Source organism: Hyperoodon ampullatus, assembly GCF_949752795.1.
Source record: "Hyperoodon ampullatus genome assembly, chromosome: 6".
In the NCBI taxonomy this organism is placed as follows: domain Eukaryota; kingdom Metazoa; phylum Chordata; class Mammalia; order Artiodactyla; family Ziphiidae; genus Hyperoodon; species Hyperoodon ampullatus.
Genome location: NC_136919.1, coordinates 21909965 through 21929578, shown reverse-complemented (window position 1 = coordinate 21929578; position 19614 = coordinate 21909965). Strand labels below are relative to the sequence as shown.

The following is a 19614-nucleotide window of genomic DNA, read 5'->3' as shown; positions in this document are numbered from 1 at the left end:
AAAAAGGGTTCTCTCTCATCCTGAGACTGCTCATTCAGTGATTCTGTGAGTTACTGTGTCCATACCCCATAACCTTTCCTTGGAGTTGCCCCTAACAGGCTATGTCACCATGACTGTTTTTGTTTGTTTTATATTTGGCCAAAATATTCTGGTTTAGATACAGATATTTACAGAAGGTAGGGAGGAGGGGAACCAGGCCAGAGAGGGACAGGTATATATACAAGGCTGGGCTGCAAAGGGCAGCAACTTCCATATAAATTGGGGGTTTTTTGCATGTTGGTTTCCATCTCATGTGACAATGTCCACTTCTGCTATGTGGAGAGATGATGGCCACTGCCCACCCGGGTACCAGCAGCAGGGGATTGTCTGAGTTGGGAAGAAGTGGGGTTTACAGGAGCCCAGCAGGTCCTTTCTGCTCTCCTAGGAGCCAGTAAGTTCGCATCTTTCCTTTTCCCTGGAAGCGGAGAAGTAGAGATAATTCAGATTCTTCTATGTTATTCCTCATATCTCCCTCCCTTCCCCCTGCAAACCCCATACTTGTGTTCATCTCCCATTCCATGACTCCCTCCCCATGGCCTGCCATCACCTTCATCTCCACATCCCCTCGAAGCTCTAGCTGGAAGCATCCTAGCTCATCCAGGGCATCCTTGGTGGTAGAGGAGACATGAATCTTAAGGGCTGGGGTGGGATAGGGGAAATGATGGAAAGAAGAATCAAAGAAAAGGCAACCAAAGAACTGGCAGCATCGGAGAGAGCTTTACCCAACCACCATCCCTCAGGAGGGTCTCAGTCTTCCCAGGGCACATGCACTAGAACCAAAATATGTCCAAGGATGGGGCAGTCAGGAACTGTGGTCTCTCAGAATGAGATCTGGAGGAACTCTGAAAAGAAGAAAAGGCCAACACAGGTTGAGGCTGAAGCTGGGGTTGAGGGCTGATGTCTCACCTTGACCATTAGACTCCATTCGGGAAGCAGTGTTCACTGTGTCTCCAAAAAGACAGTAGCGGGGCATCTTCAGGCCAACGACCCCAGCACAGACGGGCCCTATGAGAAGAAATAGGTTGGGAGAGCCTGGGAAAAGTTGATATGAGGACAGGAGTGAGAGTCGGCCTTACCCGTGTGGACCCCTATGCGTAGCCTCAGCTGGTCATGGGGTCGGTGGCGGATGCGGAAGGAAGAAACTGCATCCAGTAATGCCAGGGCCATACGAGCAATTTCCGGGGCATGGCGCTGACCATTTCTGCCTGGGAGACCAGATACCACCATGTAGGCATCTCCAATCGTCTCTACCTGATTGAGAGGGGGATGAAAAGGTCACCTCTATCTGTATCAGTGGGGATGGGGAAGGGCAGAAGGAGACAAGCTGGGTACCACTATGAGTCATCCTGACAGCCTGGGGGCCAGAACATTGACTAGAAAATAAGTGCCATGGTCCTGAGAATCTGGGAGAAGGGGAAGTCAAGGGAATCTGTAAATCCTCCTGCCCACCCCAGCACCTGGCGAATACTCTACAAATGTCTGCTGAATGGACACCCTGTCTGCAACAGGACATGGTCAAATAGGCTCTGCTGTCAGGAAATGGGAAGCAAGACAACAGGGCTGCCCTGAAGGGCACAGAAGCTGGTGGGGAGGTCAACAAGGCCCAATGAAATGAGCCTCAGACAGCCTAAAGTGTCAAAAGGTAAGAAAGCAGGCACTTGGCTTCGTTAATTGTACTGAAGCTGTGTAAGAGAAGGTCCTTGTTTTTAGGAACTACACACTGACCTGTTTAGGGATAAAGGGGCACTGTGGGGCTTCCCTGGTGGCCTAGTGGTTAAGAATCTGCCTGCCAATGCAGGGGACACGGGTTCGAGCCCTGGTGCGGGAAGATCCCACATGCCGGGAAGCAACTAAGCCCGCGCGCCACAACTACTGAGCCTGTGCTCTAGAGCCCATGAGCCACAACTACTGAAGCCCACGCGCCTAGAGCCCGTGCTCCGCAACAAGAGAAGCCACTGCAACGTGCACCACAACAAAGAGCAGCCCCCGCTCACCACAACTAGAGAAAGCCCGCGTGCAACAAAGACCCAACGCAGCTAAAAATAAAATAAATTTATTTTTCTGAAAAAGGGGGCACTGTGTCTGAAACTTACTTGCAAAAGGTTCAGAAAATAATATATGGATACATAGATTTTTTTAAAATAAAGCAAATGGGGGAAAATATAAACAATTGGTGAATGCAAGTAAAGGGTTTATGGGAGTTCTTTGTTACAGTAATAACAGAGATGGCAGAGTAAGTCCAAAGGGAAGGGACAGGAGTGGGTAATAAATATTATTACCTGCACAATATTAGGCATTTTCCACAATAAATTTATCATTCCTATCATACAGATAAAACATCTGAGGCTCAGGGAGCTTCTGTTACTTGCCCAAGGCCACACGGTTGGTCACAAAGCCTGATCATTTTTACTCCCAAGCACAATAAAGCCTACCCTGTGCCAACTCAATGACTTCAACAAAAAGCTTTCACTACATAGCTTGTCCCTCACCCCAATAAATCATTCTATACCCACATCCTGTATGATTCCTCCATGTCTGGAGTGGATGAAGAAAAGAGAAAAGATGACTAGGCTATGCCTATACCCCCAGGCAAAAAGTGGCAGACAGGTTAGATCTTGTGATGGTTCCGATTAGGGAAGCCTTAAGGATTCACAAGAGATTAGACGGGAATGTACAATTACAGTGCCAGAGCCTCATTTGTCTACAAAGGGTACTCTAGCTCTAGGATACTGGAGACCCAGGCAGGAAAACTGACCCTGGAACAGGTAAGGCATGTGGGATTCGGGGAGACTGGGTTTTAAAAGTGTGTCAGTGTAAGGGCAGCCCCAGCTCTCACCTTGTAGACGTCAAAGTTGTCAATTATGGCATCAAAGCAGGTATACAGATCATTAAGAAGTGTCACCACCTAACAGGGATGGGAAAGTAGAGGCCTTAAGACTCGTGTCCAACTTTCTAAGAATTCTTAACACACAAGCCATAACAAGATATGGAAACTACAGACCAAGCTAATCTTCCCTATTATCAAGGATCTCTATGCCCCAGTGAAGCTCCAGCAAGTCTCTACCCCACCCTCTGCCCCTCACCTGGCTCTCACCTGCATGGGGGTGCTCTCTGCTGACAAAGCTGTGAAGCCAACGATGTCACTGAAGTAGATGGTAACGCTGTCAAAGGCCTCGGCCTGTACGGTCTCTCCCCGTTTTAACTGCTCTGCCACTGAACTAGGAAGCAAAGGTACAGTTTGAGCCAAACTCAGAGAAAGAGGGTGGGAGGGCGAGAGAGAAGAAAGGAGTGTATGGCTGGAGCAGAGATGAGTTCTAACATGAAAGCTGAGCCTGGTGGAGGAGAAGGAAGGTGGCTGGGAAGGCATGACAGTCCAGGGCAAGGTAAGGTGTACAAGTGGTGTGGGGTTGGAAAGGGGATCCCTGGGGATGCGGGCTAAACGTCTCAAATTGGGATTGTTCTACATACACTTGCTGGAGCAAAGGTCTGGTAGAGCAGTGTCCTAAAAAGAAGGGATGGGAAGCCAGGAAGAAGGCAGCATAACTCATTTGGAGACAGAATGAAAACACACGGTCTAGAGCCAGAATGGGCTCATGGTAGCAAGATGTAACAAAGCAGCATTCTAAGGGTTGGGAAGTGAGTTCTCAGGAGCTTGATTAGGCAGAAACCAGAAGGATACCAAAGGAAAATTCAGGAAGGGGGACAGAAGTCTCACTGGGGTAGAATTTGGTAGAGCAGAGCCTCAGCCTTGCGTTTCTCCTCCAGGTAGGCCTGTGTGCGTTCCTCCACCAGCTTCTCCAGGTTGTTGGCATACTGCTCCATGCGCAATAGGAGGTTGTCCAGTATGCTGGTGCCACCCTCCCTGGAAGGAGGCCAGGATAGGGTACCTGCTCCAAGATGCTCAAGACTCCCAGGGCTTTCTACCCAACCCACCCTCTCGGCCCCATCAACCCCACCTCATCCACTAAGACTGATGAGTCTGCTAGCCCCGGGGAGCTCCTGCACCGTAGTGCCCTCTCACTTGTTAAAGCGGCGAATGAAGCCCTTAATCTGTCCAAAGTCTGGTCGCTCAGCTGCGTCCTGGGCCCAACACCGCTCCATCAGCAAAACCAGCTCTTCGTTCAGTTGGGTCCGGTCAATGCTTGGCCGGAAATAAGGCCGCTGACCATTTCGGACCTTCTGGACAATCTCTGAGGGTGATAAAGGGTTTGGATGAAGAACAGGTCCCCCAAGTAGAGGAGGCTCTGGGTAGTAGATTGACTCTCACCTTTGGGGCTTAGGTCCAGGCCCTCCAAGTAGAAAGGACCACTGCGAAGTGCTATCTCCTGTAAGATTATCCCAAAGCTATAGACATCGGCCTTCTGCATGCCTGTGGTTGGCAAGGGGTTCCCAATGAGCAGTTCTGGGGCAGTCCACAGCTTCTCTGAAAAGAGGGAACAGGCTGGCCAGGTCCTCAAAAAGGGAATCCCCAAGCCCACCTGGCCTCATTCCCATAATGCTCGCCATATTACTGTCACTCCGTCTCCCTCTCCCACCCTCCCTAGGTGGAAATGATCAGGGCCAGGGGGGCAATGTAAAAGCAGGTTGTGGGGGAAGGCCTCACTGGCATAGAGGGCGTGGTTGTCATCAGGTTCAGCAGTTGATCGGAAGCTGGCCAGGCCATAGTCTGTGATTTTGAGCACAAAACGACTATCCACCACACAGTTGGAGGACTTGAGACTCCCATGGGATGCAATAATGCTGTTATGGAGAAAGGCCATGCCCTGCAGGATACAGATCAAGTCATGGGATTGGATCATATCTAGCTTGGGATACCCCCTCTCCGTGAGATGGGCATTAGCTAGCTGTCTAAAGATCTTCAGACCATAAAAACAATAAGCTAATTTTGGAATGCATCCTTCGTACAGTTTCCACCCCAGGAAGCAGGCAAAATAGGAGAGTCGTCTCTTCCTGGTACCTTAAGCAGTATATCGGCACCCAGGCACCAGGGATAGGAGACATGCTTAAGAGGAAGGACAGGGCTTCCCTGGTGGCTCAGTGGTTGAGAGTCCGCCTGCCGATGCAGGGGACATGGGTTCGTGCCCCGGTCCGGGAAGATCCCACATGCTGCAGAGCGGCTGGGCCCGTGAGCCATGGCCGCTGAGCCTGCGCGTCCGGAGCCTGTGCTCCGCAACGGGAGAGGCCACAACAGTGAGAGGCCCACGTACCGCAAAAAAAAAAAAAAAAGAAGAAGAAGGACAAGGGGAGCTATCAGTTATTACCCTGGAAAGGGGCGGTCTGTCTTCTGAGTAATGACGGGATCAGAACTCTGAGGGTGAACTCCAAGAATACAACACCCATGGTGGCCTCAAATGCTTGGCCACTACTCAGGAAGACATGGCTTGAGATCCAGGTATCAAGAGTACCTGGATGCACCAAGGAAGACTAGCCAGTTGTAAACTTTAACATACAACCATGTATAGGCAGGCAAGTCGAGATGGAGGAGGAAAGCGATCTACTACAGGGGATGTCGGGCCAGAGAGAAAGTGGAGAAAATAGTAAATTAGAAAAACCTGGGAACTGGACAAAGGTAGGAGGTAGCTACCAAGCCAATGCAGAAGCCTGAAACTTCTGGCCCCCCTGGGGCCAGAGAGGAGAGAAAGTTTGCCTGTGAGGGACTCTAAGGCAGGTCCTAAGAAGGCAGAGTGGTGCTTCCCCTGGGAAGTCAGTTCAGGTGGAACAGAAAAAGGATACAGTGTCCTGTATGCTAACCTCCTTTAAATGTTTAGCTCTGGGCTTAAACAACTCAAAACTCTAATCTCTGTGAACTCTTCCTTTTTATTCGTTTCATCTTGATATCAACAAACCTCTGGGAATCTCCAAACTCGTGAATACAGATATTAGGCTCCTGGCTTTGTTCTAAATCACCTTTCCATCAAATCACTGTTCTCTCAAGAGTCATGTTTTCCTTACATTTATCATCACACCTCCAGCTGAGCACCACATCAACTTTACCTAATATTTTATCTCTGATTTGATGGCAAACTTTAACACACACACACAAAATTTTTTAAATAACCTCTTGAAAACTATGCAGAAAAACCAAAGCCAGCTCCAGGTGTGGTACAGGTGATCCACGAGGCTAGCTCACTGGCTAGGGGACTTGCTTCTAAACACCTGTCCCACCTGTGCAAGATTCAAATTTATGCCTCCACAAATCCACAGACCTCTGGGTCACTTGAAAATAGCTGAAACCTAGTATATTAGAAGATACCAAACATTTAGTGTAATTTTCCTTGGCTTCTCTTAGTTTTACTAATAAATGTTCATTTCGAATTTCAGTTTTTCTGAACAAAAGAGCAGATACGCCAAATATCGGTTAGAGAGTAAATGATGAGGAAAAAAAACAGAAGATAAATATGTTTGGAGACCCCATTAATTTTTCCTTTCTAAGAGATTTTAATATAAACTCTTGGAGGAAAAAGAAAAGATGACGGAGAGAGATTTGAGATATTTGAGATCTGAGATTTGAGATTGGGCAGGAAGACAAAAGTTCTCTACAAGTACAGGACTCTTTGTGGCAGATAAAACTCATTCCCCCCAATTAAAAGCCCCAAATCCATTGTTTACCCATTATTATCCAACCTTAAGAATAAGGGGAAATGGAGAGATGGAATTTTTAGACTAGGAAGAGAAACCATAAGCAAAGATAGAAAGAGGGAGGCATTTTAAAGTGGATGAACTCAGGGAGGAGTGGGGAAGACTCACCTTAACAAGGTCATTAATGAGTGAATAACGAAACATCCAATCCAAGTTGATGCTATCATTTTCCAGAATATCCTGGTAAGTGACATGGAATAGATTATGTGACTTTCCTAGCCCCACTATTACCTGCACAGTCAGTGTAACTCTGGGCCTATCTCCCCTGCACCTATAATCCCCACCTATATCCCTCACCTGTAAACTCCCACGAGGACAATACTCGGTGACGATGCAAATGTTGGGAGGGTCTATGCAGGCGCCAATGAAGCGAGTGAGATGGTTGAACTGAACATCTCTCATCTAGAAAAAAAAAAAAAAAAGGAAGAAAAAGAGAATTGAAAGAGCTAAAAATTAGATACAGAAATCTACCACTACATGAGAGGACCTTTCTCTTAATTGTACTTACAACTTGAAATCATTTATAAATAAACCCATTGCCCTCCTAGCCAATTTTACTATTCCCTAGTCCTCCCCTTCCCCTTCGCCTTCCCCTTCCCCATTCTTATTTGCCCCTGGCCCTCAACCCATACACCACGACTTACATGTTTGAGTTCAAACAGAACCTGCCGGGTCAGCTCAATGCGCTTCTTATTCACATGTTTGATGGCAACAACATTTCCCTGATGGTGGGAGTGAAAGGGGAAGAGGGACATTAATATCAGAAAGGGTCTCTGGGTGCTGGGAAAGACTGGAGAACTGTGGGAGCAACCAGGATCTCAGCTGGACAGAGAGAGGAGGGTTATGAGGAGCAGAGGGTCACGGGAAGAGGTGACAGATGCGGATGAGACAGGATGAAATGGTGGGGACCAGAACAAGTGGACGAATGTTCACCTTGAAGTGACCGGTGTTGGCAAAGATCTGGTATTTCCCATGGGCTGTCATGAGCGAGCCGTAACTGGATCCCCGCTGGGGCCAAGGGCAACATGGAGGCGGAAGGATGAAAGGAACATTAGATGGTGGTGGTAGTGCAGGTGCTATCATTACAGGCTGATGTGCTGGGAAAGGTCCAGGGTACGAAAGGACAGGCACTCAGAGGGAAGCAGAGGGACAGCTGAGACGAGGGCTCACCAGCGACAGTGTGAGGCGACTGCCTGCACCTTTATGGTATCGCTCTGAATTGCCAAATTGCAGCTCCTCCCAGCGAATGCGCCACAACATGCTAGCCAGCTCTTTCTCCAGCATCAGTTTTCTGTAAGGACTGCACACCTCAGTTGACTGGCAAGCCCAATCCTACCACCCCAGAAGCCAACAGCGGGGCTGCAGAGACTTCCCGGCAGCTCCTGAAGCTGCAGTTGTCACACCCCAGACACAGGACTGAGAGAGAGGGATGCATTCCCTCCCCCATGTTCTAGGGGCCTCCTGGCCTCAGCCAGAAGGCTGTGTGGAAACGGGAGGGAGGGAGTAGGTCAGCAGAAAGCCCAGAACTCACCGGAAAATGAGGAAGCTGGAAACGCCAAACATGATGAAGGTGATTCCTGTGCCCAGCGCCACAATTGCCAGAGTGGAAAGTGGGGCTGAAGGGAGAGGGGGCCCTGAGAAAGACTGTGTGTGGTGCTGTGAACGGGGAGCGGGGGTGCTCTTAGGTGCAGGGAGCAGACAGATCTCTAGAGGTAAAGAAGCAGGCAGGGGGCATAGGAGAAGAGGGGATATAGAGCTAAGGGTGGGGGAGCCCGTGAGGAGGAGGCGAAAGAATGGAAAGTCAAGGGAGGAAGGATTGCTCCCAGTCCCTGCACACACCCACTTTTATCACAGGATGGGTCGTCCAAGTCAAAGGCACAGGGGGGATTGTCCAAGGGGGGGGCTCCCTTCACCCAGGGGATGGGCCGTCCTGTCCACCAAATCTGCTTTTCGGCTCCCGAGTAGTGGGCTGCAGGCTGTGAGGAAGGAGAAAACAGGGCCCACAGGCCTGCTCCCACCAGCCTCCTCCCCCCAAACCCAGCTATTTGGGTGCTTTTCTCCCCATCCTACCGCCCACCCACCATGCAGCTCCAGCAGAGGAAATAAGTCCCTGCCTCTAGAACCTGTGATTCTGCCCCCGTTGACCCCCTGAAAGCTGGGTTTGCAGGCCCCCCACTCTCCTCCCTGCCTCGTCCCCCATCACCTGAAAGTCCCCAGAATCCAGGTCTCCCATGGCCCACAGGACAAAATCAGTCTCCCGGTCATTGTTCTTGTCCATAACAACCAGTCCAGTTACACCTAAGACAGAAAGGAGTACCCCTTACTTTGAGATCTACCCTAGGCCCCTCTCCTATCCTCCCAATCCCTCCAGTCACCTCACGGTCTGACCCTGCCCCCATTCTTAACATGTGTCCACCTCTGCCATGTTCTCTGACCCCTACTAACTCTCCCTCCTGCCCCTGGTGTCTGTGTTTTCTTCTGCCCACTCCACTCCTGAGCGTGACAGCAGCACTCTGGCCTCCAACTGACCCTCTCCATTACCATGGTATCTTCTTCCTTGCATCTTCTCGACAATTCGAAGTCCATCTTCCCGGGTGCCTCCTTCCTGTATTGTCTCATTCAGGACTTCAGCATATAGCAGGATCCCATCGTAGAAGCAGCCAGCAATGAGGTTCATCTGGGGGTGGTTAACTTCAGCAGTGCTCTCCAAAGGTCCTGCCAGGCCCCCTCCCCAGCCCCCTTTTCCATCTCTGGGGTCTCCTTCTACCTCTCCTCGTTCTGGTTTGCTTTCTTCCCTCCTCTCATTCCTAAGGTGCCATCCCTACCTCACTGAACACTAAGGTAGAAGAGAAAATCCTGAATGGAAGTGGACAGCCCCCAAAGTAGGGCTGGCTCCATGGCCAAGGCTTGACTCTGAGTTAGGGAGAAGAGGCTTTCCTCAAAGCCTGGCCTGATTCTCGGGGAAAGAGAGATCTACTTACGAGGGAAGGGGCCAGCTCCACACCAAAGTCTTCCCGAGCTCTTATCAGAAGACGATTCTGGAATTCCTGATACTCAGGATTCGGGGGTTCTCGGTATGTGATGACCAATACCATCTGTACCAACAGCACATGGGAGAGTGGAAATGATTCAAGATGGGCATTAGGGGAAGAGAGGAAGCAGGACAGGGAAACTTGCTGAAATATACATGATATAAAATGTACATGGGTGACTCTGAAGGCCGAGAGGATACTAAACTGTGTGTGTGTGTGTGTGTGTGTGTGTGTGTTTAATACTCTGGGGAGAGCAGGTGGCACACCTCCATACAAGATAGATAGATAGGATGGTTCTGGGAAGGTGGAGACTGGGAAATAGATGAAGTCAACTCCATCCCCCAAACTGGGCTCCTCATCGTCCTGAAGCCCCTACTACCACCCAGGCCTCCCAGCAGGGCTGCCATGACACTCACAGTTCCTCTGTCCCATCCTTTCTGGGTACCTGTTTACTGGCAAGGACAACACTGAGCAACAGCTCCTCTCCCTGGTGTTAATTACTGCTAATGTTATCAGTAAAATGTTTACATTTTCATTTGGGCCACTTGAGCACGGTGCCTACTCCCAGTGAATTAGAGATTTCAGGTCCTATGACAACTGGGGGAAATACTTTGAGAGAGTGATTCCATCTGTAAAAAGCCATGAGCCGGCTCCTTTAATGTGCATGGAACACCCACCATATGCAGCACCGTCCTGCATACTGGCATAGTCCCACACATCATGAGTCACAAGGAAAACAAACAGTCACATGCCCACAGACATCTCATAGATAAGCCAGTGGCACACATGGTCTCAGTCATGCACACTTCTCACTGGCCACAGTCAGCAAGTCTCTGTCTTTCACTGGGATGCCTGACTGGCTCCCACTGGCCCACTGGCCTCACACACTTCCCGCTTCTTGGCCTCTGCCTCCACCTCAGGCCTCCACAATCACTGAGACCAGCCTCTGCCTTCGTCAGGAAACTGGCACTGCAACTTTGGGGAAAGACTTCAGATCAATATATTTTGTGAAACGTGACTTTGTGAAATGAGAGATTAAAACCAGTCATTTGGGGACTTCCCTGGTGGCGCAGTGGTTAGGAATCCACCTGCCAAGGCCGGGGACACAGGTTCGATCCCTGGTCGGGGAAGATCCCACATGCCGCGGAGCAACTAAGCCCGTGCACCACAACTACTGAGCCTGTGCTCTAGATCCCGCGAGCCACAACTGCTGAGCCCGCATGCCACAACTACTGAAGCCCATGTGCCTAGAGCCCGTGCTCCGCAACAAGAGAAGCCACCACAATGAGAAACCCGCACACCGCAACGAGGAGTAGCCCCCCCTCGCCACAACTACAGAAAGCCCATGTGCAGCAACGAAGGCCCAATGCAACCAAAAAATAAATATAATAAATAAAATGGATTCTTTAAAAAAATTAAAAATTTTAAAAATTTAAAAAAATAAAACTAGCCGTTTCTACCAGTTGTTTTCATTCCTGTCACAGAAAGTACCATAGACATACTAGATATATCACTTACGATCTATTATAGATCAATTCATTCCAGGTAGGAAATAATGAAGTCAGTTTCTAATACACATTGATTATATTAGACTGGAGTCTACTTCATGATGTAATTATTCTTACTGGAGCATTTGGATGCTTGATCACACACTGCTAATACTCTCCCACTGTCAGGCAGAATTAAAAAGGAGAGGGAGACTGAGGGTGGGGCTGGAAGGGTTCGTTCAGTAACACCTATTCAAAGAATAAAAGAAAAATAGAAGGGTAGGATATGGTTGACAGAAAATGTAAAAAGTTAGTTTAAAAACTTGAGGGGCTTCCCTGGTGGCGCAGTGGTTGACAGTCCGCCTGCTGATGCAGGGGACACGGGTTTGTGCCCCGGTCCGGGAGGATCCCACATGCCGCGGAGCGGCTAGGCCCATGAGCCATGGCCGCTGAGCCTGCACGTCCGGAGCCTGTGCTCCGCAACGGGAGAGGAACCAACAGTGAGAGGCCCGCATACCGCAAAAAAAAAAAAAAAAAAAAAACTTGAAAAGATCAGGCTTCACACAATTTCTATTTCATTATAAAGGTTGATAATAGGTTTTCAATGCTTTTTAAAAAGTATTTTTTCCCATTTTGAAGATGAGCAAACTGAGGCTCTGCAAGGTTAAAAAATTTGCTTAAGGTCACGAGGCTAGAAAATGGCTAAGTCAGGCCTGAAATAGGTTGGAACTCTGTGGTCTTCCCACCACACTGCATTGCATTGTCAAGGGCATCAGGGGCATTGGTTACTAAAAGAGGTCCAGAATTGTGAAATGGAAGGACGCAATGAGTCATCTTTTCCACAATGAAAGTCACACGATGGTAAGGAGGATTGAATTAGGGGATTAACCCAGGGATGTTCGAGGACCTGCACGGCTGAAAATCGCTGATCTACATCCACCATCAGCATCATGGTAATGAGCTCCTTTGCAGAATCAGAAACGTTATCCCAGTACGGAGAAGGGAAGTCCACTTGCCCCATCAAAATCTGATCAAAAAGCACCTCCTGGTCATCACCGCTTCCACGGAATGGAGGGAAACCACAGAGCAGGATGTAAGTGATTACACCAGCTGCCCAGATGTCCACCTTGAGGCCATATCCAGTCTCTGCAATGATTTCAGGGGCCACATATGTCGGGGTGCCACACACGGTGGGTCTAGGTTTGTTTCTTTGCTAGACTAGCAGTTCTCAATCTTTCTGGTCTCATGACCCCTTTACGCTACTAGAAATTATTGAGGACCCCAAGGAGCTTTTGTTTGTTTGGATTACATCTATCAATATTTACCATATTAGAAATTAAAACTGACAAAGTTTTAAAACACAAGAATACACAAGCACACCTCCTATAGCTGCCGGAATGATGACATCATCACACGTCACATAACCTCTGGAAAACTCCACTGTACAATCATGGAAGAATGAGAGTGACGGAGGCAAATAACACCTTAGTATTATTTTAAAAATAGTTTTGCCCTCATGGTCCCCCTAAAAGGATTCCAGGGGGCCCCAGGATCCCAAGACCACACTTTGAGAACTGCTATGCTCGACTCTGTTTTGCTGTGGTTACTAGCTACTAAAAAAAAGAGAGAGAAGCAGAAGAACTTCCAAAGAATTTCTGTTCTTGCTCAGGGGCTAGAGAGAAGGTAAAGGTAGGTAACTGTGTCCCATTCCACAGGGGACCCCAGACGGAAAAAAAAAAAAAAAAAAGCAAAGGCTGCCAAAATGGGTACAGTAGTGGGTGGAAGCCAGGAGGGCACCTGGGAAATGTGCAAGGGCAGCAGATGCCTGGCTCTGCCTGTGGGCCCACCCACAACCAGACCCACTCTGGCTGCCGCAGGAGGCGCTGTCAACAGTGGCCTAAATTAACAGAATGGTCTCCACAAGAGATGCTGCCTTACACGGCCCTTGGTTTACTGCTTACTTCCATTCTAGCCGCTGGTGTCCCCCATCTGTAACCCAGTCTCATGCTGGTCACCTAGGTTGTGGCTTCTGCCTGGGTTTCTGACCCTGTAGAATGTCCTCAAATGTCCAGACAGAGACTTTGGATCCTTAGAGCCTAGTCATTTGGTTAGTTCCACCGTATCTACTTATTCTTCCCTTTCCTGGTTGATCATCTTGGTTTACAGTACCTGCCAGCTCTACTCTTGTCTAAATGAATTCCTAACCCCGTCCCCCCTCTTCCCAACACACACCTTGATTCAACTCAGCAAACGTGCTAGGCACACAGAATACAAAGACAAGCATGATCCCTGCCCTCAAGCGGCTATGGTTCAATGAGGGAGAAAAATCATAGCAACATACTTAATTTTAGAGTCCTCTCCCCCAATAGCTAGTATCCAACATGAGCTGGGACCCCTTCCTTGGGCACGACACCCTCCTGGAAAGGCTGTGGGCATCTATATCAGGGACTCCTCACCTCTGCTGCCACCTTTTCCAGGCTGGCCTGGTCTGGGACCCCAGTGGGCCAGGTATCTCCGGGGTGTGGGTTCTCTGCTCTTTCATCCTTGTCTGGAGCTGACCACACAACTTCCCTTTGATTTTCCCCTCAGCATATTCTCGACTGCCCCTTCTCTTATATTGTAGCAAAATCTCCCTCTTTGTTTTTCTGTCTGAATAATGCCTACAGTGAGTGGGAGAGCTGAGAATTAATTTACAGTTCACCCTTGAAAAACTTGGGTTTGAACTGCATGGGTCCACTGATATGCAGATTTTTTTCAATAAACGCAGACCATGGTACTATGTGATCTACGGTTGGTTGAATCCACAGATGTGGATGGAACCTCCAAGAGGGAAGCCTGACTGTAAAGTTATACCCAGATTTTCGATTGCATGGAGGGTGGGTGCCCCTAACCCCCCCCAGTGTACAAGAGTCAACTGTATGTAACTAATTGTTAGCAGACTAGATCCCTCCTCCTCCTACCCTAAGTGCTGGGGCCCCTTGGCTGGTAGGAATTCTCCCACAAGAAGAGAGGTGTTCCCTCCACAAAGAGAGTATGGCCCAGAAGACTGTGGAGTCTTCCCATCTGGGAGGGTTAGAGAGACACTGCTTGACCACACTAGCTAAAGCACAATCCCCCTGATACTCTCCTCTCATACCACACTATGCTTTTTTTTTTTTTTTAAAGTAACACATCACAGTTTGTTCTATGTTTGTAACTATTGCTTGTTTATCTCTGTCTGTTCTACTAAATGTAGGCTCCAAAAGGCAGGGACATCTGGTATGTTCTCTGCTGTATACTAGCACCTCGCACAGTGACTAGGACATAACAGGTGCTCAGTAAACACTAACAGAATGAGTCAGTCTTCAGATGAATCAAACATTCACTGAATAATGTTGTAAGTTCTAGAGCAGATAGAGATAGGCACAAGAGTGCGAAATTCAGTCCAACCTGAGGATTCAGGGATGTTTCCTAGAAGGGAAAATAACTGATCTGAGTATTACAGAATACACAAGCATTATCCAGACACACAAAGGTGAGAAGGTCGTTTTAAGGCAAAAGTTCAGCAGCAACAAAACCTGTCCTGCCACTGCCCATGTTCAAGTGTGACGGTCACAGACTCATACTCAGGCATGCAAACAGATATGTCATTCACAGTCAGACACTACCAAATACATAATCACAGCCACATAAAACCTTACTCATTGGAGAAGGTGGCCACCCAAGTCCAGCCCTTATACACATCTACTTAGAGTCAAAGAATCTCAGGGTTGAAAAGACCTTAAGGTTATCCTATATGCCACCTCAAATCCTTTTTGGGATAAGAAGGGGGTATGCGTAAATAAGTTTTAAAAAGTACTTATGTACATAAGTAAGTGAAAAATTGGTGGGAGAATCGGGGAGCAATCCATGGGTATGATTTTGAGAGGGAGAGATTTGGGGTAAGGGGAGGAAGACCACTGTGGACAAAAGCAGCAAAGACCCCAAAGGCAGGGGGGCAGGGAGGCCCGAGGTAGCAGGTCTGAGCGAGGTCTAGCCGGCTGGAGTACTCAGCAGTACTGGGAGGTAAGATTTTAAAAGTGGGTTGAGGACTGTATAAAATCTTAAATGTCATGATAAGGAGTCAGGACTTTATTCTGTAGGAAATAAGTCATTGAAAGTTTTGAGCAGAGAAGTGAAGACAGTCATGTCAATTTTCCCTACAAACTGTTTCTCATATCCATCTCTTTTCATTCCTGCTATCATCACCATAGTTCAAGTCCATACCTCCGTACCGCCTTCTAACCTATTGCAGGTGGCCTCACTGTCTCCTCCTCTTCTAATCCAACCTGAGTTCTGTCAGTATATTTCTCGTCACAAAAACACCTCGAAGACCCCACCATTCAAGTCCAAGCGCCTCATTCTTAGGTTCAGAGCTCTCCTTAATCTGAATCTACCTCTGCAGCATTATTTCCTATAATCTGCTCCAAGTGAGCCATTCTTTCTTGTCAGGTCAGTATCTTCTTGGATCCCCAAACATGTCCATTCCCATCTTTTTTTCTTTGCTCCAGCTGCCTGCATCCTCTCACCCACTCTGACTAGGAATATGACATCTACCTTTAAAGTCACCATAGAGTCTTGCTTCCTTTATAAAAGCTTTCCCTAAACCCAGCCCACAGTGACTCTCTCCTCTGAACCACTCAAGTTCTTAGTGTCTGTTCCAGGACACATCATCACATCCTTTCTTGTACTTGTATCTAACTGCACCACAATCATGCCTCGCCTCTCCAGAAAGGGTGGAAGCCCTCCCAGGGGCGGGGTCTAGATCTTTTCCTGAACTTTCCCCCAACCCCACGGTATATCTACCATTGGTACTTAGGAAAAGTCAGTGTTCCAGGATCTTGGGAGGTAGCCTTGGAAGACACACTGAGAAGGAGCCACAAAGGTGAGACTAGACTTGGAAAGCCTCCATCCATTTCACCCCTGGGGTTCACAATTCTTGCCCTCTTGCTGGGGTTTCTGTGGGGTCTTGTGAGAGACAGAGAATTCCCAAAAAAGCTCCTCTCCCCCCTCCCTTCAAGTTTTGCTCAAATGATACCTGAAAAGCTTCTCTGAGGGCCTCAGCCTGTTCCCAGGTGCGATTGTCCTGCCAGGGCCGGCCTGTGGAGCGCGTGGGGCCCGCACGGAGACTCTCCCCAAAGACATCCAGGTAAAAGAAGACATAATCTCCGTTGGTCAGGTTCTCCCTCTGGGCCTGAAGCAGGATCTCATGCAGCATCTCCAGAGGGCCACAGATATACACAACTGGGAGCAGGTACATGACAGAGGGGCACTCTGAGAAAGCATCCAGGACCCTAAACAGCCCCCTCTCTGACCATCTGCATTTCCATCTTCAGCGAGGAAGAGAGGGCCTAATCTATCAACCACCCGGCAGATGTTCCCCATCCCTCCCCCCTTGGAGTCTGTGTCATAAGTACCCTGGGACCGTATGGACCATCTGGCAGAAGTCAGAGGCTGATTCCAGACCCCAGAGGAAGGGAGCTATCCTTCAAGCCCCTCCTCTTCCCAGAGCCCTGCCTGCTGCTCGCCCCCCAGCCCTCCTCACTCCCCCACTCTGCCCTGTCTTTCCCTAAGCTCAAAGGCACTGACTGCTCAGAATTTCTCTCAGTGTGAGCTTTACCTGTCTTTCCCAACCTAATCAGCTGCACCGCAAAGCCCATTTATGGAGTCTTCACGCTTTTTATGCCACCAAGGGGTATTGGCGGCCCAGTCTGAGAAGTCTCTGCTCACAGACAGGCACACATTTTGGAGTGACCATCAACCACATTCACTACTCCAGGGAACTCACACTGCTCCCCAAATTCAACTTCCCCCAATCCCACACTCTCCCCGACACAAGCTTCTCCCCTCAGGCCATCTTACTCCTTGTTCACATCTGTCTGTGACATCCACAAGCCCCCCAACATAGCGCCTTAGCCCCTCCCAGGGGCTCCATCCACACGTGTTTCTTGATCCCAACCACCACATTCGTCTCCTCCACGGCTATCTCCATCTACAGCTTCCCAGCGCTCAGCTCCAGGGACACAGCGACCCTCCTCCCCTGACCCTAAGTAGCCCGGGCCACACTCACTGCGCCCGTTGGCCCGGATGAAGTGGGTGGCCTGCTCAGGGCCCCCCGGCTCACGGGCATACACCTGGTGCTGCACACTGAGGTTGCTGCCCTGCAGGGCCTCAAAGACGCCCTCGATGGTGAAGTAGTGAGGCCGGTCATCTGTGCGAGCATCCAGATACAGCAAGGCAGCACGGGCAGTCCAATTGAAGTGCCCATGTAGCGTCACTACAAACTCACCCAGCTTGGGAGCAGAGGGACCAGTGCGCACCAGGGTACGATAATGCTCATTCTTAGCCGCAAAACCAGAGGCCACAGCACCCGCAGTCAGCAGGGGAAGGCGCCAATGTGAGGCAAAGCGGGCCACAGAGGCAGCGGGGTACACGCAACCGGGGCCCAACAGAAGGTCGGGATCGTGGTAGAGCTTGAGGTCCACAGCGCGCAGCGGGGCCAGGTACTCAGAGCAGGCGCCATCTAGTTCAGAGCTGACGAACCGTAGGTCCACGGGCAGCGCCCGGCCCAGCGCCTCCACAGCGAGTGCCACAGCGGGACCCACCCGTGGCCAGGCCCAGGCATAGCTGAGGTTGTGTTCTGGCAGCACCACCGCCAGCGTCAGGTTCCGCGCCCCTGGAGGACGCACCCCACCTGCCAGGGCTGCCACCACCAGCAGGAGTGATGGCAGTGCCATGGGGAGAAAGCAGCGGCCCCACCACCCCCAGAACCTGGGGCCACTCTGGCCTACGGGGGAGCCACAAGCACCGCCCAGCCTGGAACCTGGGGAAGGCCGCCAGGGAGAGAAATGAGGATAAGCTAGGTAGGCTGGGATACAGAAAGTGGCAGGAATCGGGGAGGAGGAGGTGGGAGGAAGCCCCGGGGAGTGGGTAAGGAGTGGGTCCACCAGCCTAGGGCAGGGACGGAGGAGGGCTAAGAGTAGGGTGGCAGGAGGAGGGAGGGACCAAGGGGGCCTGTGACTGGGATGGGGAGAGTGAGAGGTGAAGTCGTCTGATGAATCTAAAGCTGAGAAGGAAAAGGGGATCCGAGACTGGGATGGGGTGGAGGGGGTGGGGAGGCTGGTACAAAGAGAAGGCCTGGGGGGACCTCACCGCTGAAAGGGCTAGGAGGGCAGAGAGCTGCGAAAAGAAGGACCAAGGGGATAAGGTGGGAGGGGGCCGGCGCGGCGGAAGGACTGGGACCATGGGCAGGCGGGCAGCGAAGCGAGGCCTGGGCCGGAGGAGAAGGCAAGGCAGGGGTAAATCTCCCTGTGAAGGCTTCTCCCGAAGCTCCTGCTTGGACTAACGGGCCCAGGGCGCTGGTCCCATCCGGAGCTGCGGCGGCCCCGCCCGTGTCCCCGCTCCTCTCTGCTCCGCTTCTCCTGGGCCCGGGCGGCCGGCGCTGCCCCGCGCTTCCTCCCGCCCCCCGCCTGGGCCCCCGGGCGCGCCGCTCGTCCAGGTCAGGTTGCCGCGGCCCGGCCGTCTCCGCTCGCTGCGCCGGCGGCTGCAGAGTGTGACTCCCCGGGCAGGCAGGCCGCCCGCCCCCGCCCCCGCCCCGCGCCTTCCCCGCCCCCTCCCCGCAGCCCCTCCTCCTCCCCCGCCCGGCCCCACCCTCCGGCGCCTGCTGTCTTCCCCGCTCCCGATTCCCCACTCCCACCCGGGCGCCCGGGGACCTCCCAGGTCTCCAACCCACCCGGCGACAGCCCGGGGGCTCCGCGCAAGGGCCTCTCAGGCCGGCGAGGTTCCGGGCGTCCCCTCACTTTAAGGCCTACCCCGTCTCCCCCAGGCCCCTGGGCCACCCCGCCGCGCGCTCTCCATCTCACACACTCCCACGAGCCCAGGGCCTCCCTACCCACCCCTCGCGTATCCTTTCTTAACTCCCCTGAATCCCTCAAACACTCCAGCCTCCAGGAAACAGTCAGGGATCCCCACATATTTGGTATCCTCACTTGTCCTCCACCTAGTAAACGATACCACCCCTCTCATTGACGGGAACCTCTCCGTCCTTCACCAGTAAGACATGCCTGCTCCCTGGAAGATAAGCCCCTCCGGGACCAAGGCGCTCCGGTGACCGATTTTTCCTGAGTCCTTACGAAGTCCATGAGTCTCCTTCTTCCTTAGGACTCAACCCTCCAATCTCCCTCTTCCTGTCCCCACGCCCCCTCTGTGCCCTTCCGTGTCCTCAGAGGCCACCATAGCCCACTGGGCTCCCACCACACCATCTGCTCCAGGGTGGGAGCCCAGAGCAGCCTCTTCTCTCTTTTGTCTTCCTGCACAGCCTGGGCTTGCACCTGATAAAGGCTCAAAGACTGATTAAGCAAAACGTTTCCCCAGCAGTGGAAGCCCATTGTGGCCCCCTT

The 19614-nt window shown here is 50.9% G+C and overlaps 1 protein-coding gene across 3 annotated transcripts; it reads right to left on the bottom strand.

Moving 5' to 3' along the window:
* Positions 1-155: 155 nt before the first annotated feature.
* Positions 156-17952, bottom strand: NPR2 (natriuretic peptide receptor 2; the record flags this gene model as incomplete). Of its 3 annotated transcripts, none has more annotated exons than XM_079706871.1 (22): positions 156-454; positions 587-678; positions 946-1044; positions 1116-1290; positions 2876-2944; positions 3134-3257; positions 3755-3901; positions 4061-4229; positions 4307-4462; positions 4643-4802; positions 6787-6858; positions 6976-7080; positions 7323-7400; positions 7612-7686; positions 7849-7978; positions 8210-8294; positions 8522-8654; positions 8882-8976; positions 9220-9355; positions 9660-9773; positions 16254-16459; positions 17286-17952. In XM_079706871.1, 22 exons carry the CDS (start codon positions 17950-17952, stop codon positions 389-391), a joined length of 3153 nt encoding a protein of 1050 aa, XP_079562997.1. In that variant the 3' UTR covers positions 156-388. The 3 variants fall into 3 exon arrangements, with proteins under 3 accessions (XP_079562997.1, XP_079562998.1, XP_079562999.1); XM_079706872.1 differs by having other exon boundaries at positions 7849-7969; XM_079706873.1 differs by lacking the exon at positions 7612-7686 and having other exon boundaries at positions 7849-7969.
* Positions 17953-19614: the final 1662 nt, after the last annotated feature.